Raw genomic sequence first — 27,822 nt, forward strand, 5'->3', positions numbered from 1 at the left:
GGCGCTGGATTTAGACCGGAGACTCAAAAATGGGACAATGAGCCAGAGTCAGAAAGCCTGGGTTTTGCCCTACTTTGCTCGTGGGAGCCCCAGAGCAGCACTTAAGTCTCTCCAAACAAAGGGGACAGTAAGGTCTGTGGTGGAGGGTTCACTTGAGAAACGCGTTTGCTAATTCACCAAGTAACAGCAACAAAAACCCCAGGCCAACCCCAGGCACCGGGCCACCGCATCCCCTAGGCGGCCGGCGCCGCGCTCGAGCCGCGGCAGTGTGCCACTCCCCGGAGAGGCGGAGGGGGCCGGTGTCCTCGTCCGTCCTCCCCGCGGTCTCAGGCTAAGAAGCCCGGCGTGGCTGGCGTGGGCCCGCTCAGGGTCAGCTGGGGCGGGCGTGCGAGCGGCGCGCGGGCTCCGCGGCCGGTGCCGCGGCTCTAACGGGCCGCACGGGAAGGGCCGGCCGAGCTTGTGTCGCCCAACCGTCGTCCGCCCGGGGCCTGGGCTTTGTTCAGTCACTCGCGCGGCCCGGGCCGGCCGGCCGGCCGGGCGGGCGGAGGCGGCGCTTGCTGCGCACGGAGGCGGGAGCCTCGGCCGCGGACCCCGGCGACGCACGAGCAGGTCTGGGAGGGGCGCGGGCGGCGAGCGGCGCGCGGCGCGGCGGGGCGGTGGGCGAGGCCGGTGACCCAACAGAGCCGCGGGCCGCGGGGACCCCGCCCGCCGGGCTGGGGCTGGGGCTGGGGCTGGGGCTGGGGCTGGGGCACACGCCGCAGGGCCCCGGCGGGCAGCTCGCGCCGCGCTCCGCACGCTCGGCGCCAGGGCGCCCGTAGCCGCGGCTGGGAGCGCGCCGGCCTCGGGGCCTCGGGGCGGGCGGCCGGGCTCCGCCGAGCGCACGGGAGCCGCCGCCGCCGCCGCCGCCGCCGGAGGAGGAGGCCCGGGCCTCGGCCCGCCCCGCGCGCGCCCCCGCCGGCCCGCCCCGCGCGCGCCCACCGGCTCCCGGCTCGCGCGGCCGGCGGAGCGGGATCCCGGGAGACGAGGAGGCGGGGGCGAGCTCAAGATGGCGGGTACGTGGCCCCACTTCCCCGGGCGGCGGCGGCGGCGGCGGCGGCGGCTCCCCGCGCTCGGCGGAGCCCGGGCCGGGCCGGCGCGGGGAGACGCCGCCGGGCGGGCGGCGGGCGGCTGGGGCGCGGCGCCGGCCCGGCACGCTGACCCGGCCTTTCTTCTCTCCCCCGGCGCAGACCTGTCGCTGCTCCAGGAGGACCTGCCGGAGGACGCGGACGGACGTGAGTGGCGGCCCTTCCCGGAGGGCGGGCGGCCGGGCACCGGGGACGCCCGCGAGGCCCCACTTGGGCCGCCGCCCGCAGGCTCGGGCCGCGGGGCGGCTGTTGGGGAAGCGGACGCCGTGGGGCGGGGGCCCGGGACGGGACGGGACGGGACGGGACGGGACGGGGCTGCGCCGCCCCCCAGGGTCTCCCGCACGCTCGCCCCGAGCTGCGGGCGGCCGGCGCCGGGCGGCGTTTGCGCAGCGGGCCGCCGGCTCGCCCTCTCGGGGTTCCCTCGCCCGAGTGCGTGCACAGTGCAGACCCGGGTTTAACTCGAGCTCTGAGCCGCCTTAGGTCCCCCCCACTCCCGCCGCCACTCACACTCCTGATTTGGGGGTTTCGGGGTGGAGGGAAGGTGTGGCCTTGGCGGTCTGCAGGGACCCGGTCCCGAGAGCAGGTTTCGTGACCATCGTGGGGATGCTCAAAGCTCACCGTCGCAGGTTTCGTTGAGATACTGAAGTTTTGGAAGAGTTGGTTCTTTTTGTACATTTTTATTTTTTTAAAAAGAGAAAGAGAAAGCTGCTCAAGTTTTGGACATTGTTTCCCCTGCGGTGAAGGAAGTGAGCTGTAGGAAGATAGCTCCCATTCTGAATACGTTTTTCTAAGCGGAAAATGCTGTGGGTTGGAGACTACGATGAGTTAGCTAAGTTTACGTGGGGACAAGCTGTAGCTTACACTTAACTAGAAATGAGTCCCACCCGTGCTGAGGCAGGTAATGACTGATGAAAAATTAAACCCCTAGATTTTGAAATGCGTTAAAGACTGCTCAAAATGTACTGAAGTGTAGCTCGTGGGAGGCTTCAGGGGGACCAGAGACTATGCAGAGTTGAGCTGATTGCCCTGGTCCAAGTGCTGCCTAGTTAGAGGAAGCCCTGCCCAGACCCGGAAGTGAGGTTTAGTCCCTGCCCAGGTAACCCACAGATGGCACAGTTGAAATGGCCCTTCCAGACGCCGTGTACATAATCCTTAGCATTCTTTACCCAATTCTAATTCCTGCCCTGTGAGCAAAAGGCCGGGAAAGTGTCTCATCCAGGGTGTCTTATCTCTGTGATGAAATACCATGACCAAAGGCAGCTTGGGGAGGGAAGGGTTAATTTGGCTCGGGCACCCACATCACGGTTCATTCCCGAAGGAAGTTAGGGCAGGAAATCAAACAGGGCCGCATCCTGAAGAGGGGAGCTGATCCCGAAGCCCCAGAGGAGCACCGCTTCCCGGCCGGTTCCTCCCGGCTTGCTCAACCTGCTTTCTTCCAGGGCCCAGCCATCGATGACTCTGCCAACAATAGGCTGGGCTCTCCTACATCTGTGGTTGAGAAAATGCCCCACAGGTGTGCCCGCGGCAGGATGACGAGGCTCCCTCTTCTCAGATTTCTCTACCTTGATTTAGAGCGGGCCTGCCACCTGCCCTGGAGACTTCTCTGAAGAGGGTCTTCAGAGCTCATGCGCCCTGCCCTGCCTGTCAGACTTAGCTGTTAATGAGTCGGTGGGGATACAGGGTAGCTGTTCTGAGGGGGAAGCTCACACTGTGAAAGACAGCTGTTTAGTTTCCCACTCGGTTCACTTAGTGACCTGGTCTTAAGCTTCACATAGCAGTCAAGGCACCTATTGCTTTTAGATCTCCTCGAGGTCAACTTCCATTTGTGGCCTTGATTGCTGCTGTCTTGAGGCAGGGGCCTTTTGTTGTGTAAAGGGCCTTTGTGGCTGGCTGTAGCAGGAACGTCTGAGTGTTGGTTCACTTTGAGTTAGGCGCCATGCACCCTTGAAGAAGGCACAGAGCAGTTTCTCCTGGGCTGCTGGGAGCACACTCTGGAGGGAGCACTCACCAGGGAGCCAGGGGCTGCTGGGCCTGAAAGAGTGGGTACCCCTTGAGCCCTCTAGTGGCTTATATGTGACTCACTGAGAGCTATCCGGAAGGTGCCCCCTGCCCGCCTTGTTGCAGCTCACCTAGCTCCATCGTGCCCATTGCCATTGGCACAGGTATAGAAAAGTCCCCTTAGTGACACCAGTTAGTGTGTGTGGTACTCAGAACAGTGCCGCTGTGGCCACCAGCAAAGGTGGCTTCCAGAAACAGAAGGAAACAGGGTTGCAGACATTGTGGGGTCTTAGAAATGTTGCTTAATGCTTGCAATTTGCCCTTTTAAGGCTTGGTTTGCTGTTCCTTTAGGGAAAACATTACATGTTTGAAGCCTGAACAGTTTATTAGCTCTTTATAATTTGGTTGAAGACATTCTTAGAGAAATTGCTAGTTTTTTTTCTGTTGCTGAAGTTTTCAGAGTTAACACCTTTACCCAGAGTGTTCAGAACAGCCACTCTGATCTCTTGTGAGGGGAGAAAGAGGGAGGAGAGAACCTGGCTCTAGCGCCACAGAGAGAACAGGATGGCCGCTAAAGAGATGAAGGGTTCATATCCTCGAGTAACGGTTCTAACCTTCCTAAGGATGCAGCCTTTAATGCAGTTCCTCATGTTACAGTCCCCCATGCTGTGCTGACCCCAACCATAAAATTATTTTCCTTGCCACTTCATAACTGCAATTTTGCTACTGTTGTGATTTGTAATGTAAATATTTGTGTTTTCTGATGGTTGTAGGTGACCCCTGTGGAAGGGTTTTTGACCCCATGAGGTTGAGAACCGCTGTGCTAGAGCATGGGACGGTAGAAGGCTCTGGTTTGCTGTCTTGCAAGCATGAATCTCTGGTTTATGGAGGGCAGCCATCAAAGTACCCAGAGTCCCCCCTGCAGCCAGCTGGGGGCCCTTATGATAGAGAGAAAATCCAGCATGGATTTCTTTTCTAGATGCGTGCTTAGGCCATGTTGGAAGGGACACAGAGAACACGGGTGGGGACCAGGTCTTATAATTGGTTTTGGGCCCTCAGTGTGTTCTGAGTTGTAGTGTGGGAGAAAGGGTTGACCAAAGACCAGTGTAGCTGAACCCTTCAGTTATAAAACCTGAAAAATGTGTATAGTTGTGTTATTTATGAAAAGGCCATAAAGGTAAAGATATAGTAAAATGTATTTCTATGTTTAGAACTTTTCAGTACTATATTGTGTAAAACGCTTTCATTTTCTTTCTTTTTTTTTTCTTTTTTTTGTTAAGATTTATCTATCATGTATATAATGTTCTGTTTGCATGCATGCCTGCAGGCCAGAAGAGGGCACCAGATCTCATTACAGATGGTTGTGAGCCATCATGTAGTTGCTAGTGTTTTGGTTTTTGAGACAGGGTTTCTCTGTAGCCTTGGAGCCTGTCCTGGAACTCGCTCTGTAGACCAGGCTGGCCTTGAACTCACAGAAATGAGCCTGCCTCTGCCTCCCAAGTGCTGGGACTAAAGACGTGTGCCACCAATGCGTGGCCCAACCAGTGTTCTTAACCATTGAGCCCCCTCTCCAGCCCAGATACTTTCATTTTTAAAGTGTAGTCCAACAGGTGACTCCTTTGAACATACACTTCAGCAGATTTCAGAGTAAAAAAATTGAAATGTTGTGATTGCCTTTCTCAAATAATGGAATCAATACATAACTCTAGATTTTTAGAGAAATGCTTAGGCATCTTACTGTTAGTTTTCCAAAGGTACAGTTTGATGTTGCTGACTCTCTTAAATGGATGAGCTAGGACTTACACAGTAACAGTTGTTACTGTGGATAGAAAGTTGCTGTAGGAGTTTAGTTAAAATTGAGAGTGTTAAAGTAGCATATTGAAGTAAACACCTGTTAGTTTATAGTGGCTCAGAGAGAGATGTTCCTCCCGCTGGGCTGTGGGCTGTGGCCCTCTGATGCTGATGAGGTCTGTAGACACGGACAGGACTCCCTACCTAGTTCAGGTGGAACTTTAACTTGTGCCTTCCTTCCTAAAAATACCATATTTCTTGGCTGGAGAGACAGCTCAGAGGGTAAGAGCACTGCTCCCCCAGAGGACCCAGGTTCAATTCCTCGCACCCCATGATGCCTCACAACGGGCTGTTACTCCAGTTCCAGGGGCTCCAACACCACCACCAGGCCTGGTGGTGCATAGACATCCAAGCGAAACACTCAGGGTTTAAATTGCCTAGTCTATAACACTAATAGCCATGTGGACAATTTGTTGGAAGCCATGCCTGAAATTCTTCTGAAAGTCCATTTAGTCCCAGCTGGGGTGCTGCGGCACCAGCCGGTCCAGCTCAGCTCTCTTTCCTCCTGTTTTAACAGTAACAGGGCAGTGTTGAGCTTTTGGAGCCGGGTTCTCCATTGGGGAGGCTTTAGAGTCCTTCAGCTTGCTTTGGGGGTATGGGGGTGTTAAAGCAGAGGACAGAAAGGATGAGTCTAGAATGCGCTGCTGTGTTCCTGTCACACTCCAGCCTGTATCAGACTGAAAGTCCCTAAAGTTGGCTGATAGTTTTGAAAACTAGGAAGAAGTGTTAGATTTTGTCCAGTAGCAAGAAGATTGCATAGTTTTAGTTTCCAATATGATTTGTTGCGTTTTTAAAAACATTATTTTAGGGTAAGAATTTAGACACACACAAAAGCAGGTGAGCTGTCATGTTCCCTGCGCTTTATGTTCCCTTTATCCCGTCCAGCGTGCGCTTCTGAGCGGAGGGCGGGGAGCGGGCACACACGGGCTGTGTGCGCTGGTCAGTACAGGGTTAGTGCTGCGCTGTGCCTTCTTCACAGCCGGGTTCTAGTGCAGATCGTTTTTTTTTTTTTGCATGTAAGTATGTCGGCTTTGTTTTGGTAGAAATAACTCATCTGTTTAACTCTTGGCTTGCTGGGAATTTATGGTAATTTGGACATGGGCTGGTTCACATTTTTAATTTGAACTACACATGGGAAAAAAGGATTAGTAACAAAGTAATTGGCTAATAAGACTGTAAGGGGACTGGTTCTCACTGAGGGGAACCAGTTGTGGGCACCTCAGGGCACACCATCCATGACTCTGTGTGGAGCAGCAGTTAGAAAGTTTAACCTTGGGAGCTCACTGTCTATGCTGTGTGTACAGTCAGCCAGCACCCAAGAACAGAACGCTGTAGCGTGTCCCTTTACCAAGTGACACCTTTGATTGCAGCTTGGGCCTGCCTTGAGTCAGCTCTACACTCCTGCCTAATGCAGACACTGTATGTGCTCAGTATAGAAGCAAGCTCCCCACCCCCTCCCTTCATTCAGTCAGTCATGGGAGTCCATTGTACTGCACATTACTGTTAGCCTTACCGGCTGTGGGGAAGCTTACTTGTGGTCCCAGAACGAGAGAGGCTAAGGTTGGCAGAGAGTGCGTGTGAGACCCTCTAGGCTACACAACAGCAAATTCTAGGCCTAGACTTTGTCTTAAAAACCAAAAGTATGGTCTGGTGAGATGAATCGGCCGGGACTCACTTGGTAGAAGAGAGACCCAACTCCCGTAAGTTAGCCTCTGACCATCTGACTTTGTGCGTGTGCATAGAAAAATAAATTAATAAGTGTAAAAGCAAAACAAAATTAAAAAAAAAAAAACTGCTTCAAGTTCGTCTGCGAATTGTACTGTAGGATGGTGGTTTGGTGGTGATGATGGGTTTGCTTTTGTTATTTCAAGACCAGGTTTCTCTGTGTAGCCCTGTCTGTCCTAGAACTCACTCTGTAAACCAGGCTGGCCTTGAACCTACAGAGACCCCAAGTGCTGGCCTTAAAGGCATGTGTTACCACCACCTACCTGGAAAGTGTTTGAATTACTCATAGAAAGCATTTCTAAAGGCTGGGTGACTTTATTTACCTCAGTAACTTTAATGTGTTCTAATGAACATCTGGCACGTGATTGCAAAGTACAAATTCAAATCTGACAGTTTGACTTCTCTGTTGCCTGAGGCTGTAAGGACAGAGTTGCATGCTCTTCAGATTTGTCTCTTTGACACTAGTGTGTAGGCTGGGGTTGTAGCTTGGTGGTAGAGCTGTTGCCTAGCATGTGCAGGGTTCTGGGTTCCATCCCCAGCACCAAAAACAAAAGACAAAAAACCAAAACCAAAAGAAAAAAAACAACCAAAAAACACCAGGCATGATGGCACATGCCTTTAATCCCAGACGGAGGCAGGCCCGCCTGCTGTACAGAGTGGGTTCTAACACAGCCAGAGAAAGCTACATAGTATTTTCCCCCCAAAATGTGGCTCATGTTTTTGCTACATCACTAAGCTAGTCTATAATGGGTCAGGTGGTATAAGCACTCCATTTTGTTAGCTTATGGCTGCTTTTGTAGCTGCTAAGATCTGCCACGAAGTAGTAAAAGTACCTGTATAATTGCATAAACATAACTGTTCCTCAATAAAATTTTATTTACAAAAGTTGAAGATGGAACTGTTTTTGGCTTGCTGGCCATAGTTTACTGAGTCCGTTATTGTAGAACCCAAGGTCTGACATGTTTCTTTTTACCCACAGCTGAGCCCCCAGGACATAGGCCTGATATCTTTGTATGACTTTGATAGATCTACTGAGGTGGATGGACCTTTACTTTCTGAGCAAGATAAATTAGAACACAATCCTAACTTGTTTTATACAATTTACTTTAAAATTAAGCTTACTAGTTTTAAGTCTTCACTCTCACACAAAAGTAGCACAAATATAGTGACTTTGTAGACTGAAAGGCAGAGCTGTCCGCCTTTCTCGGAACTGGCCGGGTGACTGAAGCTCGCACATTGCGTTGTCTCGTTTTTTTTTTCTTTTCCTCAGCTCTCACCTGTGATGCTGCCGTATGCTTTAATTTCCAGTCTCCTTTACCTATTTTGTTTTTACCTTAGACAGTGTTTCCTCTGTTCCGGAAGCTGGCTGACCTCAGACTTTGCAGAGTCCGATTAGGGCGTGTGAGTGCTTCAGCCAGGGCTGCCGGTATTTGTCAAGCCCACGGTGGTGGCCCTGCTTCTCAGCACCACTTTCTCTGACGTCATGGCGGCCCGATTTCAGCGCTGTGAAGACACAGCGGGTTTCCGTGGTGTGAGGAATGGAGGGTTGCCACAGCCTTGGTGCCCTCCGTCCCATGCTGACCTGCCCTGAGTCCGTCATACTAACTAGCTGGGACTCTGCTGGCAGAGGAGCCTGGCCCGATTGGTATGCTCGTTTGCTCAAGTGTTAAAGCCCCGTTTCTTATTTTTTCATAATAATTTCACACATGACATATTACTCAGGCCTCCAGAGGAACAGAACTGATAGAATATATATGTATATGTATGTACATACATATGTGTGTGTGAGAGATTTATTAGAGTGGCTTGCAGGCTGTGGTCCTGTGTGTGTGTATGGTGTCTGTGTGTGTGTGTATGGTATCTGTGTGTGTCTCTGTGTGTGTGTATGTATGTGTGTGTATGGTGTCTGTGTGTGTATGGTGTCTGTGTGTGTGTGTGTATGGTGTCTGTGTGTGTATGGTATCTGTGTGTGTGTGTGTGTGTGTGTGTATGTATGTGTGTGTATGGTGTCTGTGTGTGTCTGTGTGATTTATTGATTGGCTTGCAGGCTGTCGTCCACTCGCCATACAATTGCTGTCTGCCAATGGAAGGGCCAAGAATTTAATAATTGGTCACGAGCCTGGATGTCTCCTCTGGTCTTCACTGGGATTCCCAGGGAATGTGCTCCAGTGTCAGTAAAAGGGCAGACTTGCAGTGAGGACGAGAGCAAGCGAGAGCACGCTCCCTTCTCCCGCATTCTCTCTGCAGGCTGCCTGCAGAGGGTGGCCTACATTATAGATAGGTGTCTCCACTGTAGATCAAGATTAGCCAGGCGGTGCTGGCACACGCCTTTAATCCCATCGCTGAGGAGGCAGATCTCTGAGTTCAAGGCCAGCCTGGTCTACTAAGTGAGTTCCAAGATAGCCAGGGCTACACTGTCTTGAAAAACAGACAAAAAAGATGAAGATTAAAAGTGAGGCTTCCCACTGAAGAAAATCCTCCGCTCATCCCCATCCCCGCTGCTTGGGCTTCAGTTGACCCCAGATGTAGTCAATGATTATCGGGTATTGCCGACACAGTAGGTGATGTATTTTGATTAATTGGCGCTCATTACCCATCATGCCTCTCCTACTCCCCGCTACCTCCCTCCCTCTCTCTACTCTGCCTCCTGTGTTTATGCCTTTGGGGACAGTAGCCGCCAATTTACTTAGGGCTGCTTCTGTGAGCAAGGCTGAGGGGTTGCTTGTTCACCATAGTGTTTCTCCCCCCCCCCCAGTAACCATTAACTGCCAATAGCTCTTAGGTGGGTTGAGGCTCCTTGAAGTTCCTCACCTCCATTAACTGCTTATAAAGTCCTCCGGGGAGGGTGTGGCCCTGTGAGCTCCTACCTTCCCTCACAGTGTTGACAGGCCCAGACCTGTGTTGTGTCAGCACAGCTGTTGTATGAGTTCACAGTGAAATGGCATGGCCTGTCTGGAGGGCCATGTTCTGCAACCCTGCTCCTCTCCCTCAGGGCTGGAGTAGGAAGGGAGCTGGGAACTGAATCTCCCTCCTGGAGTCTGTAAGCAATTGCTAATAAAGTAATTCCACATCTAACCATACTACACCTGTCTGAGACACTAATGCTGCTTGTGTACATACAGCTCCTCCTCAGCTGACTCGAGTTTGTGTTGTGCTGCCAAGAACTGCTGCCTTCTCATTAAAGATTGGTCTACTGTTTGTCAGAATTTGTTAAGAGCAACATTGAAAAAAACACTTTAAATTGTACAATTGAAGAAAACACGGTGTGTGTGTGTGTGTGGTATGTGCATGTTTGTGCACATGTACATGTGTATGTGGAGAACCCCGGACTTAGAATTCGGGGGCAGGAAGACTGAGGTTGGGGGAGGTGCTCTTCTAAACAGACTAGGGGAGATGCCTCAGGAGGACCCAGTTACCATGTCCTCGCAGACTGGGCAGAGTGGAGTGTGTCATCATCCATGATTGATAGAATGGTGACCGAAGGTAGGGACAGATGGTTTTGTCATTGTCTGGGGGGATATTCTCAGATATGATTGTTGAAAAGTCCACATTTAAATTATGAGGGTATTCATCAGACAGAGGTATCTGGAGGCCCCTTTCTAGACCTGCATAATCAATATCTGAGCATATGGTCTAGGGGCGTGCGTTTTCGGTGAATCTCAGATGCTCTGGTCTTAAACGCGGCTCTCCTGCTCTTCCCCACCTTTTATGAACCAGAAACATGTTTATCTTTAAGGTGAACACACGCGAGGCTCTGATGAAACAGTGTGGTCATAGTCACAGAATTCTAGAGTCTGCATGAAGGCGCCCGAGGCCAAGCTAGTCCAGCAGTCTTTACATTGCGAGAGAAAACTGATGGCAAATGGGTGTCCAGTGGCATTTTTAGCTCTTTAGTTCATAATGAATAAGGTACTTTATGAGTTACAGATTTGAAAATGTTTACACTAAGTAGTTATGTACATGTTTTCTTATACCCAGTTTGAAGTCTCTGTACTTGTAATAGATTTAGGCTATTTACAATTAATGTTCCCAATTGTAATATGTTGGATTTAAATTTCCTTTCTGATTCTTTTTTTTTTTTTTCCTCCTGTGGGTCCTATCTCTAACCCCCTTATCTTCTCCTTTCATTTGCATTATTTATAGGATTTACTCATCTTTAATTTGTAAAATAACGGTTGCTTTCAAGTTTATAATTCGGGTGTCATGTATCTTGTCACAGCCATCTGCATCAGGGTTCTGTGTGCTTTTGTTTTGTGAGTGTTGCATGTTTATATATATGCATGCACTATGTATACTACTCATCTTATGTTTTTGCTTTACATTTCAAAGCTGATAGCCTCTTTGTTTTTCACCATTTCTGATACTCTATTCCTTCGTGTGGATGTAGGTTCTGGTCCTCTCCTGGTTGTCTGCTGACTCCAGCCTTTGCATGTCTGAAAAAGCTTCATTTGAAAGGTTCCTGCCTGTTGGGAGTGGAGCAGTAGGCCAATTCTACACCGAGCCGTCTCTCTAGTCCATGTCTGTCATTTTCAGCTGCTTTTCCTCCCTCCCTCCCTCCCTCCCTTCCTCCCTCCCTCCCTCCCTCCCCAGGCGGCCTGCTGCCTGTTCAGTAGTCTGCCTTGGCCTCTAATTCATCCTCCTGCTTCAGCTTTGTGAGTGCTGTGATTGTATGTGTGCACCACCAGACCCAGCTTCTTTAAGTATTAGAAAGAAAATTAAAACAAAATATAAAATTTAAAACTATTCTTCCTGTGAATCTCTGAGTTCCAGGCCAATCAGAACTATATAGTAAGACCCTGTGTACTAAATTTGCTTTCTATTTCTGTGATAAACACCATGAGCAAAAGCGTTTATTAATTCATCTGCGTTTATTTGCGTGTTTATATGGCTGGTGGATTTGTTTATATTAGCTCATCTGTGTTTATTTGCGTGTTTATTATGGCTGGTGGGTTTATTTCTTTAGCTTGCATGTCCTGATCACACTCGGCTTTGGAGTTGGGAGTGAGACTGGGCAGAGGCAGAGTCATGGAGGGGAGCTGCTGCACACAGCTCGATCCGGGACCTGTGTTAAGCTTCTCATGTCTCCCAGGGCCACCCGACCACGGTGCTGCCCCAGAGCTGACCATAGGCCAGTCTGATGAGGCAGTTCCTCAGTTGACACTCCTCTTCCAACTAACTGGAACACCCCCCGGCTCTGGAGCTAGTCGGACCCAGCTGATTGATTGGCAGCTGCAGCTCTGGAGGGCTGTTGTGGCCTCACGGCCCCGGATCCCCTTTACTGCACAGTCGTCGTCCTCCCGTGAGGACGTGTGACAGAAACTTAGCAAGCAGAGGGGGCGTCCCTCCCGTCCTCCCCGTCTCTTGGTGGTCAGAACTATTTAGCCCTGCCTCTCAAATCTCTGCTTAGCTCTCTTGAACTCACACGTTTCTCTTAGCTTTCGGCTGAGGTCAGTCTTCCCCACAGCTGCAGCAGATCTTACTTGGGGGTGCGTACCTGCGTGAGCCATAACCGTTGTCTTTACACTTCTCACCAGAATGTTGACTCTTAGAAGACGCAAGTATTTTCATGATTGTTTCCCCAGCATAAGCCACGTAGTAGTTGACACAAGAGTATTTAGTATTTGTTTAATGCCTGTCAACACTGATTATAGCGTTTAGTTCTTTTCTAGTAAGTGAGACGAGACGCTCTCCAGTGTCCGGGTCACACAGCTGACCAGGCATTATTTACCTGCTGTTCACAAATTGCTCTCACTGAGCATGTAAAAAATATTTTTTTTCAAGTTTTTTCAGTCAAGGTCTCACTATGTAGCCTTGGCTGTCCTGGAACTCACTCTGTAGACCAGGCTGGCCTCAGACTCGGAGATCCACCTGCCTCTGCCTCCTGAGTGCTGGGATTAAAGGTGTGCGGCAGCGCACCCAGCTAAACAGTGCATTCTTGAGGGAGTCGTGTGCCTTTCTCCTGAGTCTGTGAAGCCGCTGGCTATGTCCTGCTAGAGAGGGGCTGTTAGAACTGTGCTTGGAGGGGGACAATGTCCTGAGCTGCAACTAGAACCGGGCTGCTTCTGGGGTTCTCCTGTAGTTGTTTTTGGGGGGGCACGGTGCAGTTTGAGTGTTTTAAGAAGCATCTGCGATGTCTCTGCAGGCAGGCAGGCAGGGTGGGTTCCAGTCTCGATGTTATAAAGAGTATCTGTGATGTCTCTGCTAGCTGGTGTGGATGGCTGCTGCTCAGAGTCTGACGTGATTATTATACCTTCAGCCCTGGACTTCGTCTCACAAGATGAAATGTTGACACCATTGGGGAGGCTGGACAAGTATGCTGCAAGTGAGAACATATTTAACAGGTGTGTGCCCCTCGTTAGCATGACGGGGGAGGAAGCTACCTACCCCACAGGAGATGTCAGGTGCAGTCACTGTCGCCGAGTTCACAGCCAAGTCCATAGCGTGATCTGTACGCTGTCCTCTAGCCATTGCTTTTTGTTAGTTGCTGAGCTCATTTTGTTATTCGTGTATTGTTTACCGGGAGTGTATCCCTCTACCAGAAGACATGACACACGTCATGTGTACCAGGACACAGCACAGCGGTGACAGGATCCTTCCTGCTATGCTGCTGAAACTGAGAGTCTGTATCAGATTCTCCTGGAATCTCAGTCTTTACTGAATTTTTTGAATATATTTTTAAAAACCTCATACTAGTAAATACAACATTTAATGTAATAATGAATATATTTTACCGTTATTGTGATGGGAGGATAATTGAAATGAAAATTCAGTGACTAGAAATTGCCCCAATTATTTGGGTAAAGGCTTAAAAAATTAGTAATAATCTTATCAGCAGTGTCTGCACTAGCTTTTGCTGTCTGGGCAATCCCAAGTTTCCTGTGTGACTTGCAATAAGAAATGTTGTCTTGGCGAAACATAAGGGGTCTGTATCTCAAAGTTGTAGCCAGCGAGTGTCAATGGCACTGAACGCCATGGATTTCTTTTTGTGTAGACAAATGGTGGCCCGGAGTCTGCTGGATACCCTGAGGGAGGTCTGTGACGATGAAGGAGACTGCGTTGCTGTTTTGGAAAGAATTGGCAGATTAGCTGATGACTCAGGTATGTGCGCGCGCACGCACACACACAGAACACAAGTGTGTTGTTTCTTCTACCCTGTTGGAGAGATTACTGTGGTGGGGGGGTTTCTTAAGACCTCCTGAGAGAGTGGCAAGTGGCCCGGTCCTCTCATCCCAGCATTCTGGAAGAGCCTGAGTTCAGAGCTGTCCTGTACTACACAGAGACACCAGTCTCATAACTCTGGCTGTCCTGGAACTCTATGTAGACCAGACTGGCTTTGAACTCACAGAGATCAACCTGCCTTTGCCTCCTGGATGCTGGAATTAAAAGGGTCTGCCAGCATGCCCATGTCTAATCATGGTAAGATGAAGTTGGCTTATTGTTGAAAGAAAAGACAGTTTTCTTAGGAAGGAGGTAAACTTAAGTGTGGCATGTGGTTCGTGTTAGTAATCCTAACTCTTGGAAGACAGAGATGGGTGGATTACTCTAGTTTGAAACCAGCCTAGGCGAATGATAAGTTCCAGCTAATATGGGTTGTAGAATGAGACCATGTCAAGAGAGATAGGGGATGAACTTGGTTTGAAAATTACATAATAATGATGTGACATTTTTTAAAAGAATTTTTTGATTGTGGTAAAATGAACATATAATAAAATAGGACATTTTTAAGACAAATTGTGTGTGTGATGTGTGCATTCAAAGGCCAGAGGAGGGTATTGGCTGTTGTGCGTGTGGCTCTTACCCCCTTGAGACAGGTTTCCCGGTGGGCCTGGAACTTGCTGTTTGGCTAGGATGGTGGCTGCCTGAAGTTCCCAGTCTTCTGTTTGCACAGCAAGCACCAACCCGTTGAGCCATCGTCCCAGCCCCAACTGCAAGCCTCTTTCTTTCTTTCTTTTTTGTTTGTTTGTTTGTTTTGTTTTGTTTCAACACAGGGTTCCTCTGTGTAGCTTTCAGTCCTGTCCTGGAACTCACTCTGTAGCCCGGGCTGGTCTTGAACTCACAGAGATCCACCTGCCTCTGCCTCCACAAGTGCTAGGACTAAAGGCGTGTGCCACCAAGCCCGGCCCAACTGCAAGTCAGTCCTAAGCACATGTTTATACTTGAATTTACAAATAATCTGAAAATAAATGTTGAACTCTTTTTCCTGAAGTCTCTTTATTAAATGTTTTAATTTCTCACCAACTCTGGTTTCTAAACGAGGCTCATTTTTTTTTAACTTGAGATGAACTAATCATTTAATAAGCAGTTCATTTATTAGCCTTAAAGTTTCATGGTAAAATGTTTGTTTTTTCTCAGAGAGTGAAATGAACACTGCTAAGTCATTCATTGATCTTTGTCATGTATTTACTGTCTTGTGTTTACTTACTCTGAAAGGGCTTTAGGGAGGCCTGATAAACTATAATTTCAGATTTTTTTAAGATAAGGTATTCAGTCATGTGACAGGTTATTTTGGATTTGTTAGATTGACAAAGTGCATCTTGGGAAAGCACATACTTGTGAGGAAAACAAGGTGGGAGCCGGATAAGTTCAAGAAGGCAGCTTTGGTCACGTGTGTGTGTGGGGGGTGGGGTGGGCCGATGCCGTTAGAGTTAGCATGCTGTGGTTTATAGCAGGTTAGCAGTATGCATGACTGGGGGATGTGGGGGACAGGAAGACTAATAGAGAAGTCATGCTAGATGTTACCAGTTGTTAGGTGCCAGGAGCCATTCTGGAGTGACTTGAGCAGTGAGGAGTAGGAAGGAAGCTTGGGTTGACCCTGAGGTCCCCTGGCTGGCCTGGGCTGGCCTGGCTGCAGTGGCCAACAAAGAGGCTGTGCGGAAATGCACTATTTCCGTATGTAGAAATTAGCTTGTCTAATTTTGCCTTTGCTTCTTCCTACTTTATTTCTTGCCTTTAAAAGCCCTGTGTATGTGGTGAGCTCTAGTTTTATTGTGCTGGTTTTTTTTTTTTTTTTTTTGTGTGTGTGTGTGTGTGTAAATAGATTCTACTAATATTTTTCATTTTCCTTGAATTTGAGGGTGACTCTCAGGAAATTTCAACCATTAACTTTTGCAGTATTGTTTTTCTTCTACCTTAAAATCTTTTAAGCTTAGTTTGGGTTGTGTGTTTTTATGTATGTATTTGAGATAGGATTTCATGTAGTCCAATTGGCCTCAACTATGGAATATGTAACTGAGAATAATCTCGGTCTTAAAAAAATCATACAGCCTAAAACTTTTGGTTTATTCTTTTAATGTTGCGTTTCTGACCCTCTTGCCTTCATCTCTCAGGTACTGGGGCTACAGGTGTGTCTGCCCTGCTTAGTTTTCTGCAGTGCTCAGCTCTGGACCCGGGGTTTGGTGCACGCTAGGCAAGCACCCCACCTGAGCTGCAGCCCCAGCTGAGTAGACACTTGACGCGGTTGAGAAGGTGGAGCTGTGTGTGACTATAGCGTAGGCCTCCATGCTTTTCGCTGGTTTTATTTTCGCTCTTTTCCACGGGCATTTTGATAGTCTCTCTCAGCAATGTACCTGCTGTGAAAGCCCAGGCCCACACCTGGTCTTTGAGGGTTGCTGCTGTTAGCAGTGCTTTTTCCTTTTAGGAGCTTCAAGTTCTCAGTCTCCGGTCTCCCTGGCTCCTGTCTTCTCGCCCTCTGTGTTCTGTTCTGGCTTATGTCTCCTGATGTGTGAGCCACCTCTGAGGTGGAATGGTTGGAATGGGTCAGCCCTGTCTAGTTTGCTGAAGTCTTGGTATGCTGAGTCTTCTGTTGGAGTTTTTGCTGCCAAGGGCTCATTTTCATGGCCCTTGGGGATTGTGAGTTTATTTAGTGGGTCCTCAGGAATTTAGTATTGGCTTTGGTCACGAGTGTCCCACAGTGACTTGGAGATGTTAGCACTGGTAGTGAGTGTCCCATGCCGCGAGTGAGGAGAGGCCCTGTGACTGCTGGAGATGTAAGCTCGGAGCTCTGTTCAGTCCTAGCATCTATCCAGGTTTCCAGAAATATGTGGAGCGGGTGTTTTGTTTTGTTTTTGCTGTTGTTATTTTAACCCTGAGTACAGCACATGTTGCAGCCCGTGAGTAAGTGTGTGTGAGTCTTACCTCTTTTCCACAGTGAAGACCCCGCCATACATAAGATTAGAACTCAGACGAAGAGAAGTGCAGCCAGCGTCTACATTGGTGCCATCCCTGTGCCAGCCCCAGTCACCCTGAAAGAGTGGTGTCCAGACTCCCTGTAGATCATACGTGATGTAGTCCCTGTTGTGTGGCTATGCATGTCGCGGTATATATGGATCTATACTAATCTGATGTGTAGTAGCATGCTGCACTCCGTAGTGTTTCCAGTTTTAGCTGCTAACACTGTTGCTAGCAGCTGGCGGTGGTGTGGAACTCAGAATTGGGTCACGAGGCTGTGACAAGCGTGTGTGTGACGAGCGTGTGTTTTCCTTGGCGTTTCCCTGAGGCTCTTTGCTAATACAGGCCTGCGTGGCTGGGGCTCACCCCACTGTGTCTCTGCACCTGGCTTCGCTTTCTTCTGCTGTCTCTGTACACAGCCCTGGCTGGCCTGGAACTTGCTCCTGTGTAGACCAAACTGCCCTTGAGCTCACAGAGATCACATACTGGACTAGACCTGCGTCCTGAGCGCCCAGATCAGGATGTGCGCCATCAGGGCCCAGCTTTCCCAGCCAGTGCCGTTTCCCACCTCAGTCATAACTACCTTCATGTATTCTCTACTGTACAGCCTTTATTGTTCTTGCTTTTGACATTTATGTTTTTATAGTCCACATAAAACTGACAAATAAAAGATAGATACACACACACACACACACACATATATATTACAGGGTACATGTTGATAGAACTATTTTTTACACATTTTAAAACATGTTTTAGATTTATTTTGCTTTAGGGTGTGTGTGTGTGTGTGTGTGTGTGTGTGCGCGCGCGCGCGCGCGCGTGTTCACCATGTGTTCAGGAGCCTGCAGATGTCAGAAGAAGGTGTTAGATCCCCTGGAACTGGAGTTACAAGCAGTTGTGAGCCCCATGTGGGTGCTGGGAACCAAACCCAGATCCTCTGCAAGAGCAGTGCACTCTTAACTGCCGAGCCGTCTCCAGCCTTTGTTGAGGGCAGCCAGGTGACAGCAGCATTCACTGCTCTTGATTTCCCTCTGTACGTCTGTGTGTGGAGCTCACTTCTCGCTAGCGAGTCCTGACTTCATTCATTCTTAGCCGAAACTTGAGCTGCGACCGTGCTTTACAGACACACGAAGCAATGAAATTGTCGTTAGCTTTGTAAATAGAGCGTGTGGAGAACACCATAAGCCTGTATGCCTGCGACTCACATTTACACTTTTATTCAAGTGAAGTCATCTCACATCACACAACAGCGTAGCCAGATTCCAAATGGGTTTGTTGCTAGGATTCTCAGCTTTGTAAAACGCCAGTGCATTTTTTACTGAAGACAGATTAATTTCTCTCTTTTGAGGTCTGGAATTCTACTGAACATATTCATGCATAGTAGCATAGTCACTCTTAGGTGCCAGGGTTCTCTTGAGGTCTGATGTGATTGATGAGTGTGACCGTTGGGTCTCCTAACATGGTGGCGACTGTGTCTCTTTCAACCACATACTTGCTGGTTTCAAACTTTCAATTTTTTTCTTAGATCCCTTCAGCAGTGACATGAATATATATAACTATTAATACTTATTTTCTCCTAGGCTGTTTCACCTTTTTACTAATGCGATACCTTTTGTCTATAATGATGCTTTTATACAGTGAAGTTAGTTGCTTTAGGTCTGGTTATGAGTTTTTCATCGATGGTGTGGGGAGGAGGAGACACTGGTCCTCATAACTTGTCCTAGGAGGTTCTTAACTTCTGGAGTTTGCAGATGGCATTCTGTGATAGCATTGAAATAGTTTACAAATGCTACGGTGCCTTAGACTTGATAGATATTCCAGGTGAGGCGTTTAATCCCAAGCTCACTGTCACTCACTGTAGAGGCATTGTAAGAAGTGACTTCCTCCTCTTTCACTAAGGGACGATCTGCAGGGGTAGAGAGCATGACCAGTTGTTAGCATGCTGGTTCCTGAGTAGCCTCAAGCGCACATAGAGCCAGTGTCTCCGTGAAAGGGTGTGTCTGTTCATGTTGCTGTTGTCTCTTTAGAGCCAACTGTGAGAGCGGAGCTGATGGAGCAGGTGCCGCACATCGCACTGTTTTGTCAAGAGAACCGGCCTTCCATACCATACGCTTTTTCCAAATACTTACTGCCCATTGTGGTCAGATATCTCGCAGATCAGAATAACCAGGTAAGAATCACGCTCCTCATTCTGCTGTGTGATTCATGCAGAGCGGGCCTAACCTACGTGGTAGAATTGGAATAATTTTCGGGTCTAACTTGGTTATTGTTCTTTCCAGAAGGAAGTACTTGTTTTAGATTAAGGTGTGCTGAGAGCCCCTCAATGCTCCCGTGCTGGGCACCCACTTACCAGTCTTCCCAGTGCCCGTCCTCAGTGTCCCTGTTTGCCAAGCTCTGTCTCTAAGAGCGAAGGGAGCCTGGTGGTGATGGCCTCACCTTTAATCCTGGGAGGCAGAGGCAGTCAGATCTGAGTGAGTTTGAGGTCAGCTTGGTCTACAGAGTGAGTTGCAGGACAGCCAGAGCATCACAGAGAGACCCTGTCTTGCAAAACAAAAAACAGAAACAACAGGAAAAGAATAGAGGCAATACCCACAGATGTCTGCTAGGTTCTGCAAGTATGAGTTACTACATTGTGTTCAGAAGCATTTGCAAAATTCATAATCATGTTGTAGCTTTTTGGTGGGGAAGGTTGTTTTGGTTTTTCGAAACCAGGTTTCGAAACTAGTAGCCCTGGCTGTCCTAGAACTTGGAGATCCGCCTGCCTCTGCCTCCTGAGTGCTGGGCCACCACCGCCTGGCTCATGTTGCATTTGATGAAGTCATGCTGCTCTGTTTATAATATGGTGTTTCTCTTGGCAGGTGAGGAAAACCAGTCAGGCAGCTTTGCTGGCTCTGCTGGAGCAGGAGCTGATCGAGCGATTTGATGTGGAGACTAAGGTGTGCCCAGTTCTCATAGAGCTGACTGCCCCAGACAGCAACGACGACGTGAAGACAGAGGCCGTGGCTGTGAGTCTGTCTCCGTACTTGTAATAAATGCTGTCATTCAGCTCTGTGGTTCCTGATAACAAGATAGCAAAGTACTAATGGACCTGAGGCCTTATGCACATTTCCCTGGACACTTGGCATTTGTTCTTATAATCCCTAAACACTGACCTTGTAACACAAGTTGTAACAGCTGGGCGTCCAGGTCGTCCATGGGAACCGAGGTGACCTCTAGTCTCTGTTCCCTGAAGAATTCCTTTTTCAGTATTCCCAAGATACTCACTGCCAATTGATAATCCATTTAGATGCTTTTTTTCCCCTCAGTAATGTTTTTGTTGATGTGAAACTCATATAAAATTAACCAGTGTTCAGTGGTATTTAGTCATCACCCTTTCCTAGCTCCAAAGTACTTGCTTTTAATTTCAGAAATTTCTCGGGAAAAATAAAATCAGTTTAGGCATAATGTTGGTTATATTAAGGTGAGCCTATCTTAAAAACATGATTATAATGTTTGGCACTGGTAGGAAGCCTGTGGCCTCCTCTCCCCCACCCCCAACACATACACATCTGGTTTATGTTTGTTTTAGGAAAAAAATCATTCTAATGTGTTGCCTATATGAGTGAGTAGACAGAGCTTCAGATTTTCAGCTGTGCTTCAGTGAAACAAGAAGCTGGCTGTGGGGGTTGGGAGATTGTGACTCTCCCTGCAGTCAGGTGAAGTTGGGGTTGTTGGTAGGGATCCTGGTGAACTTGCAGGTCAGTTAGGGGGAACGGCCAGCCTAACAGCCTGTGATCATGAGAGACCTTGGGACTCACTGAAGTATTTGATTATATAGTTATATTTGAAGTTACTGTTAGATTTCCTATTTTAACTTTATAGATAACGTATATTTTAAGCTTTCCAGGTCATTATTAATTCTTAGAAATATAATCTTTTTTTATTCTGCAACTTTCTTACCCTGCAACTTTCTTAAATCTACTTATTTATTCTGATGGCTTCTTTGTAGATTCACTGGAGTTTTCTATATAGGAAATCTTGCCATACATGACCAAAGAGTTTCTTTCCAATCTGTGTATCTTTTACTTCTTTGTTGTTGTTTTGTTTTTCAAGACAGGGTTTCCCCATATTGTTTGGAACCTGTCCTGGAACTCGCTCTGTAGACCAGGCTGGCCTCGGAACTCACAGGGAATCCACCTGCCTCACCTCCCGAGTGCTGGGACTAAAGGCGTGCGCCACCACTGCCTGGCTCTTTTTCTCCTTTTTGTCATTTTTTTCACATCTGGGAATATCTGGAAAATGCTGACAGGCATCACACTTCCTTCTGTACTAACTTATAACAGACTTGAGTAACTCTGCTTCATGCACTGTTAGCTGTGTCCTGAATCTCTGCCCTCTGCTTCAGTTAACCCCATCCCAAGCTGACAGTGACATAGTACTCATCCCTGTCCTTCTTAGACGGGACTCCTGTTGTTCTTGGTGGTGGTGTTATTGGCGGCGGGTGGTGGTGGTGGTTTTTGTGTTTCTGAGACAGGGTTTCTCTGTGTAGCGCTGGCTGTCCTGGAACTCACTTTTTAGATCAGGCTGGCCTTGAACTCATGGTCTGCCTGCCTCCACTTCCAAAATGCTAGGATTAAAGGTAGAATTTTCTTTTTTCTCTTTTTCTTATTTCTTTGAAAGTTACTAGCAGAGTGATTAAGTCATTGAATAATAAATAATAGAAAAATAAGATGGGATTTCTTTTTTCTAGATTTAGTATATTTGCTGTGTATGGGGTTGATATATATTTCTTTTAAGTTATTTAACTGAAAAGCCTTAGAGAGAGATTTTCAGTGTGAATTTCTTTCTCACTTATTTCAGATAATGTGCAAGATGGCTCCTATGGTCGGGAAGGATATTACGGAGCGTCTCATTCTCCCTCGGTTCTGTGAGATGTGCTGCGACTGTAGAATGTTTCACGTTCGGAAGGTGTGTTTGCATCTAGTTTTGGTCTTTGTGTTACAATGCATGGAGCTCTAATAGTGACATTTAATAGACTGTTGTTAAGGAACTCTGTATGTGATATTGAAATGTTGGTAATGGTTTTGTTTCAGGTCTGTGCTGCCAACTTCGGAGATATCTGCAGTGTAGTTGGCCAGCAAGCTACAGAGGATATGTTGGTAAGTGTCACAGATATTAAAGAATTAAACACTGTATTACACAGTAATAGAGAGCTTATTAACATGGCCCCAGGACTCCAAACCAGAATGATGTTTATAAGTTTAGTATTTAAATTTTTGCAAGGTGCCATTTGAAATGTGTTTTATAAAGGGTGGTTCATTAAAAATTAAAATACGTGTGAGAAACACTGGCACAGGGTTAGCTTCCACATTTCTACTTAGTAAATCCATTTACTCAACTGAGTCTTCAGTCTTACTATACGATACTCACTTTGGCAGGTAGACCTAGTAGCAGAGTAGTTACATTGTAGCATGTGCGTACCCCACGTACAATTGCTGTGCTTAGCATTTGTAGCTCTTGGATCAAAGTGAAGGCAGGTGTGAGCTCCTGGGAAACCCCGTGTGTGCAGTGTGCTCATGCACCTGAGAGTGACCTATGTGTGGATGTAACTCATCATTAATACCTTTTCTACCTTTTAAGAGCGCCCAGCATTTAAACAGTGGGCGGTAACGGTGGCCGCCTTCTGTTTGTGTTCACACAGCTGCCCAGGTTTTTCCAGCTGTGCTCTGATAACGTGTGGGGAGTGCGAAAGGCCTGCGCTGAATGCTTCATGGCTGTCTCCTGTGCGACGTGCCAGGAGATCCGGCGGACAAAGTTATCAGCTCTGTTCATTAACTTGATCAGTGATCCTTCACGCTGGGTAACATTGATTTTTTTTTTTTTTTTTTTTTAACATTGAGTCTATTTCAAACTAACTGATTTTGTTCTCTTCTCTGTGTATGAGTGTTTGCCTGCGTGTAAGTATGTGCACCACCTGTGTGTCTGAGGCCCACAGATGCCAGAAGAGGGTGTCACATCCCCTGGAACAGGGCGTATAGACAGTTGTGAGCCACCATGTGGGTGCTGGGAACTGAAGGCAGGTCCTGTGGAGAGCTTTTAACCACTGAGCCATCTCTCTGACCCCATGATTTCAAATTTAAGAAATAATTTAAAAATGTCAGGTGGTGGTGGTGAAAACATTTATTCCCAGCACTCGGGAGGCAGAGGCAGGTGGTTCCGTGAATTTGAGGCCAGCCTGGTGTACAGAGTGAGCTCCAGGGCAGCCGAGGCCCCCACCCCCATCCCTGAATAGGGAAGAGTTTACAATACTGATGTATATGAGAGAAGGTAATAGAAGGTTATTGAAGGTTGTCTGTTTGGTACTTGGAAATTTTTTGTTTTTTTAATTTTGTTTGTTTTTGCAAATAGAAATCATGTTGGTTTTAATTTGATTTGATGCTTAACACTCATTGGCTTTGTGTGTGTGTTCACGCGCATGCACGTTTACCAGGCACTGAGGGTCTACACCTTTAGTCTCAGTGCTCAAGAAGAGGTAGAGGCAGTAGTTAGAGACCAGCCTGGTCTTTATAATTAGTTCTAGGCCAGCCAAAGCTACATGGTGAGACCCTTTGCCATTCTAGAGTAAGTGTGTCTGTCTGTGTGTGTTTGGGACAGTGTATGCCCTTGGGACAGAAGGGGGTGTTAGATCCTCTAAATCTAGAGTCCTCTTTATAGCAAACAGTTTGTCCTCATTGAAAGACTGAGTGTACTGTCTATTGGATAGTCTCTGTTCTCGTCACTTAACTTGTTTTCAAAGCTTACAAGAAGACTTTGTAAGGGTCTGTTCTATTCTGTGTTTTATAGTCTGCTGCACTCAGGCTCCTATTGTTTGAATAGCCAAGTATGAAGAAACACTGAAAGTTAAAAAAAAATTGTAATGCTCTCTAAATCCCAAGGAAAGACAGACTCATGGTTCCCTGACAAGGCTTTTCTGTTGTCCTGTACTTGGTGTGTGCAGGGTAGTCATGGACTGTGTGTGCATTACTTCATCATATTCTTTTATTGTTTTCTTATTGTCCTTATTTCTCCTTAGGTCCGCCAAGCAGCCTTTCAGTCTCTGGGGCCTTTCATATCTACATTTGCTAATCCATCTAGTTCAGGCCAGTGTTTTAAAGACGAGGGCAAAAGTTCAGAAGATTTTCCAGCAGAAGACAAAAAAAACAGGTATGTTAAACAAAGCTCTGCATTCCACTTGTACTGTTTGTAAGCAGTATTCCCACTGTTTTACCCAAGTGTTCTTTAGTAAATGTTTTACAATTTTTTTTTTTTTTTTTAATACGTATGAGTGACAGATTTGGTAGTTTCTGAGTATTTAATGATGATTTGCCTAGGAAACTGCTGGTGCTCAGCACTCAGGCTTATACATGTATTAAGTAGTTTCTAAATTCTATCTCTAATACCTACTTTAATGTGTTTGCTTTTGTTTATAGTTCACTCTGACTCTTTTCTTTACAGTTAATTAAATGTGGATCTTGGATTCTCTGTTTATAAAAACGATGATTGCGATCCTTCAATTGAAGGAAGCATTTTAATAATTGGTCCTAAATTAATGTGCTTATTAAATAAAAGCATAACTTAAAGATAACCAAAATTGCAGTAAAGGTTGAAAGTCTTATTTTAAGATTTCTGCATTCAAGAGTTTTAGCTGACACTTACTTAGTTGTTTTGACCTGTTAGAGTTACATATCTAGAGAACTATCGGTCTGACAGTGCACGGGAAGTGTGTGTGGCGTCTGCATAGGACATATTGTTGAGACAACCCTGCCTGATGTTAATGGCCATTCTCTCCTGTAGTCTTGGCCTGTGCTTTGCTTTCTTGGGGTTTTGATTGCCCAATTCTGTCCCCTGCTGCCTTGCTTTACCTCTTTGCCTGTTCTCCTGCTGCCCTGCCAAACACGTCTGAGGTACTGTTTTTTTGTAAAGGAAGACGATGGCTTCTGACTTGTTCTCTCTGGCAGGCGTGGGCTTGGTGCCTTTGGGAACAGCTGCTGGAAGGAATGTTCTAAAAAGGGTGGGGTCGGGTGGGGTGGATGTCACTTGCTTTTCATTTTTGAACTCAGCTTACATTTATTTATTAATAATCACTTATTTACGTTTTTAATGATCAATTTTGGTATACTGAAGATAGCATATAACTTGGTCTTAAACCTGGAGAGGACCTGATAAGTGAACATGTAAATAAATAGGGACGTTTATAAGACAGCATGGAACATTCCCTGTAGACAGATAGTAAATCTTTTTCATTCTCTGTCACAATGCTAGGCGTCTTGTAGCATAAAAGTGCCATCAGCAGGGTATGAATGGTGCCCTGGTGTGACATGTCATTACTGAGAGCAGTTGCTGAGCTGTCGGGCTTGATGGCTGGAGGGTGTGGCTTTACAGAGCATCCATTCACTGTAGTGTGCCTTCTTGATTGTCTGTCTGTGCACTATGATACCGGCCATGTCTTGGTGTCGAGTCTGTATTATTTGTAGCACTGAACTGTGTTAACGACTCAGTAAAGGAAGGGAAACTCCTGAGTAGGGAGGGAATGCAATAAAAATTGAATGCAATAAAAGCTCGGGCAATACTTATGCATCTAGTCTGGGATTGCCACCTTAGAACCAAAGGTTTGATTGCTTTGCCTTAAATACAAGCACTGGCATGTTTTCAAAACCAGTATAAATGCTGAAAACCCAGTATAAACTGGAATTTGGTTTCTGTTCTCGGGTTTCTCAGTTCTCTAGGATTCATTTCTCAGTGTCAGACTGAGTAAGAGGTTTTTGTAGTCTCTCCCTCTCTCTCTCTCTCCCCCTCTCCCTCTCATTATGTGTGCGCGTGTGCATGCATCGTGCATGTATGTCTGCGTGTGTGCTGTTGTGAGCCACCCACTGTGGCTGCTGAGACCCTAACTTGTGTCCTCACCAGGAACATCGAGTCTTCGTGGCTGAGTACCTCTGCAGCCCCCGGAGAAAAGTTTTCTTTCTAGGTTTTCCTCTTTATTAATTTTGTGTGTAGTGTTTTATCTGTCCTGAAATGTTACTGTCATTTAGTATTCTTAGAAAAGTTTATTGGTTATAGACCTCTCCTCTTTATCAGACCTGTCGGGTGTCAGTCCTTACAGAGGCAGAGTTAAATAAAAAGGTCTGGGCTATAGCTCAGTGGTGGAGTGCTTGCCTAGAATGTGCCCCGAATTTGATTCCTATCAGGACAAAGTAACTTTGCACAATGGACACTGCTGTCTTTGTTGAAACAGTTGTGCTGTTTCTGGCTGCCTACTGTTGTGGGTTACCCCGTGTTTCCCCTACTGCTCTCTGTTGGGAAGCAGTTCATTTCGTGTGTAGTCTGTTAGCTGAATACTCGTCCGTGTGTCACTGTCCACACCCAAGCCTCCGGAGTCACAGCCTGTGTGACAGGCTGCTTACGTGCTTCCTTCTTGGTAGAGTCACAGCCTGTGTGACAGGCTGCTTACGTGCTTCCTTCTTGGTAGGCCACAGGGTAAACTCGGAAGTATGTGGCTGAGGTGCAGTGGCCCTCCAAAGACAGTCCCTCCATGCCACCCTGTCCTTCCCCTTAGCTCTAGAGTCACGCGGTGGTCTCTTATCCGGGCCTAGAGCCTGGGGCCACTTCCTTCTCTGTGCCCTGTGCTTGTGTGCATACTTCTCTTCTGGGAATCACACCCTCATTTGGGGATGGGGTGGAAAGCTATTTTTGAGACACTTGTCTCCCTGTATAGCCTGGCTGTCCTGAAACCCACTCTGTGGACTACGCTGACCTGGAACTCACAAGAGATCCCCCTGCCTCTTGCTTCCTCTCTTGGGACTAAAGGTGTAAGCTGCTAGCCAGCACTCCTTCCTGCATTTTAATTGTCACCATGGTGATTTGCTTTTGAAGTTTACTGTAATTATAGTCTCAGGGGTAGAGCTACAACATACACTCAGTTTTCAGGGTTTTGGTTTCTAGTTATTGGTCTATAACCACAAGAGTTTATTTCCTTTTGTTTATTGTTATTTATTTGTGTATGCTAAAGATTACTGTGCTAGAATGTGTGTGTGTTTGTATTTGTGTGTATGTGTGTGTCTGCACGTGTATTTGTGTGTGTGTGCACACGTGTGTTTGTATTTGTGTGTGTGTGCGGGTGTGCATGTGTATGTGTGTGTAAGCCAGAGGCCAGGTATCTTTCAGTTCTTTTCCACCCTGTTTGTTGAGACAGGGTCTCCTGTTGAACCTGGAGCTTGACAATTCAGCCTTGCTGGGATACGGATACCAGCAAGGCCCAGAAAGCTTTTGTTTCTGCCTCCCAGCACGGGGGTTAGAGGTGTGCATCAGTGCTGGGAGACTGGACTTGATTCCTCTCATTGGCACAGCAGACACTTTCCCTAGCCCCACATGCCAAATCCTGAAACTTGATTTATTCCTGAACCCTATAGGTGCCCAGTGAGCGCTTGTTAATAAAGGACAGGAGGACAGAGACTGTGAAACTGAAGGCTGTAGTTGAGGTGACAGATGGCAGTAGCCAGAAAGATGTTCACCAGGAGCTTGTACTGATTTTCCTTGTTACATCATGATTTCCTTTTAGAAAAACCTGTTTGGAAGTAGCATGGGAGTGAAGAAAAAATAATCCTTTATTTACACATAAGTAGATTTTAATATATTTTACGAGATGTTAATAAGTATCTTCTCTATTGCCCTAATGAATTTTTTCCTTATTCCTCTTTGATAAGCAAAAATGATTTTTGTCCTCTTTGACTGTGATTGAACAGTGGCAATACAAGCATTCCCCAAATAAATAAAGTTTATGTCTCAGAATCCTCTTCTCTCTGCTGTTACTGATATTCCAGTACTTTGTAGCAGCCCACGGTTCTTTTTGTTTGCTTTGGTTTGGTTTTTGTTTTTTTGAGACAGGGCTTCTCTGTGGCTTTGGAGCCTGCCCTGGAACTAGCTGTGAAGACCAGGC

General features: G+C 47.1%; 1 protein-coding gene across 3 annotated transcripts in view; it reads left to right on the forward strand.

The window, feature by feature from the left end:
* Positions 1–599: 599 nt before the first annotated feature.
* Ppp4r1 (protein phosphatase 4 regulatory subunit 1) overlaps positions 600–27,822 on the forward strand; it is a 42,915-nt gene continuing 15,692 nt past the window's right edge. Inside the window, exons 1-10 of one of the 3 annotated variants that reach the window (XM_051190893.1) lie at positions 600–609; positions 1,227–1,271; positions 12,955–13,039; positions 13,690–13,796; positions 18,896–19,038; positions 19,727–19,873; positions 21,708–21,815; positions 21,941–22,006; positions 22,549–22,707; positions 23,920–24,050. In XM_051190893.1, the coding sequence (XP_051046850.1) occupies positions 12,981–13,039; positions 13,690–13,796; positions 18,896–19,038; positions 19,727–19,873; positions 21,708–21,815; positions 21,941–22,006; positions 22,549–22,707; positions 23,920–24,050 (920 nt within the window). In that variant the 5' untranslated portion in view covers positions 600–609; positions 1,227–1,271; positions 12,955–12,980. Of the gene's footprint in view, positions 610–895; positions 1,053–1,226; positions 1,272–12,903; positions 13,040–13,689; positions 13,797–18,895; positions 19,039–19,726; positions 19,874–21,707; positions 21,816–21,940; positions 22,007–22,548; positions 22,708–23,919; positions 24,051–27,822 lie in introns of those variants that run through there. The other 2 variants (XM_051190891.1, XM_051190892.1) reach the window with 2 other exon arrangements.

The sequence above is a fragment of the Phodopus roborovskii genome, unplaced genomic scaffold (assembly GCF_943737965.1).
Source record: "Phodopus roborovskii unplaced genomic scaffold, PHOROB, whole genome shotgun sequence".
Lineage (NCBI taxonomy): Eukaryota > Metazoa > Chordata > Mammalia > Rodentia > Cricetidae > Phodopus > Phodopus roborovskii.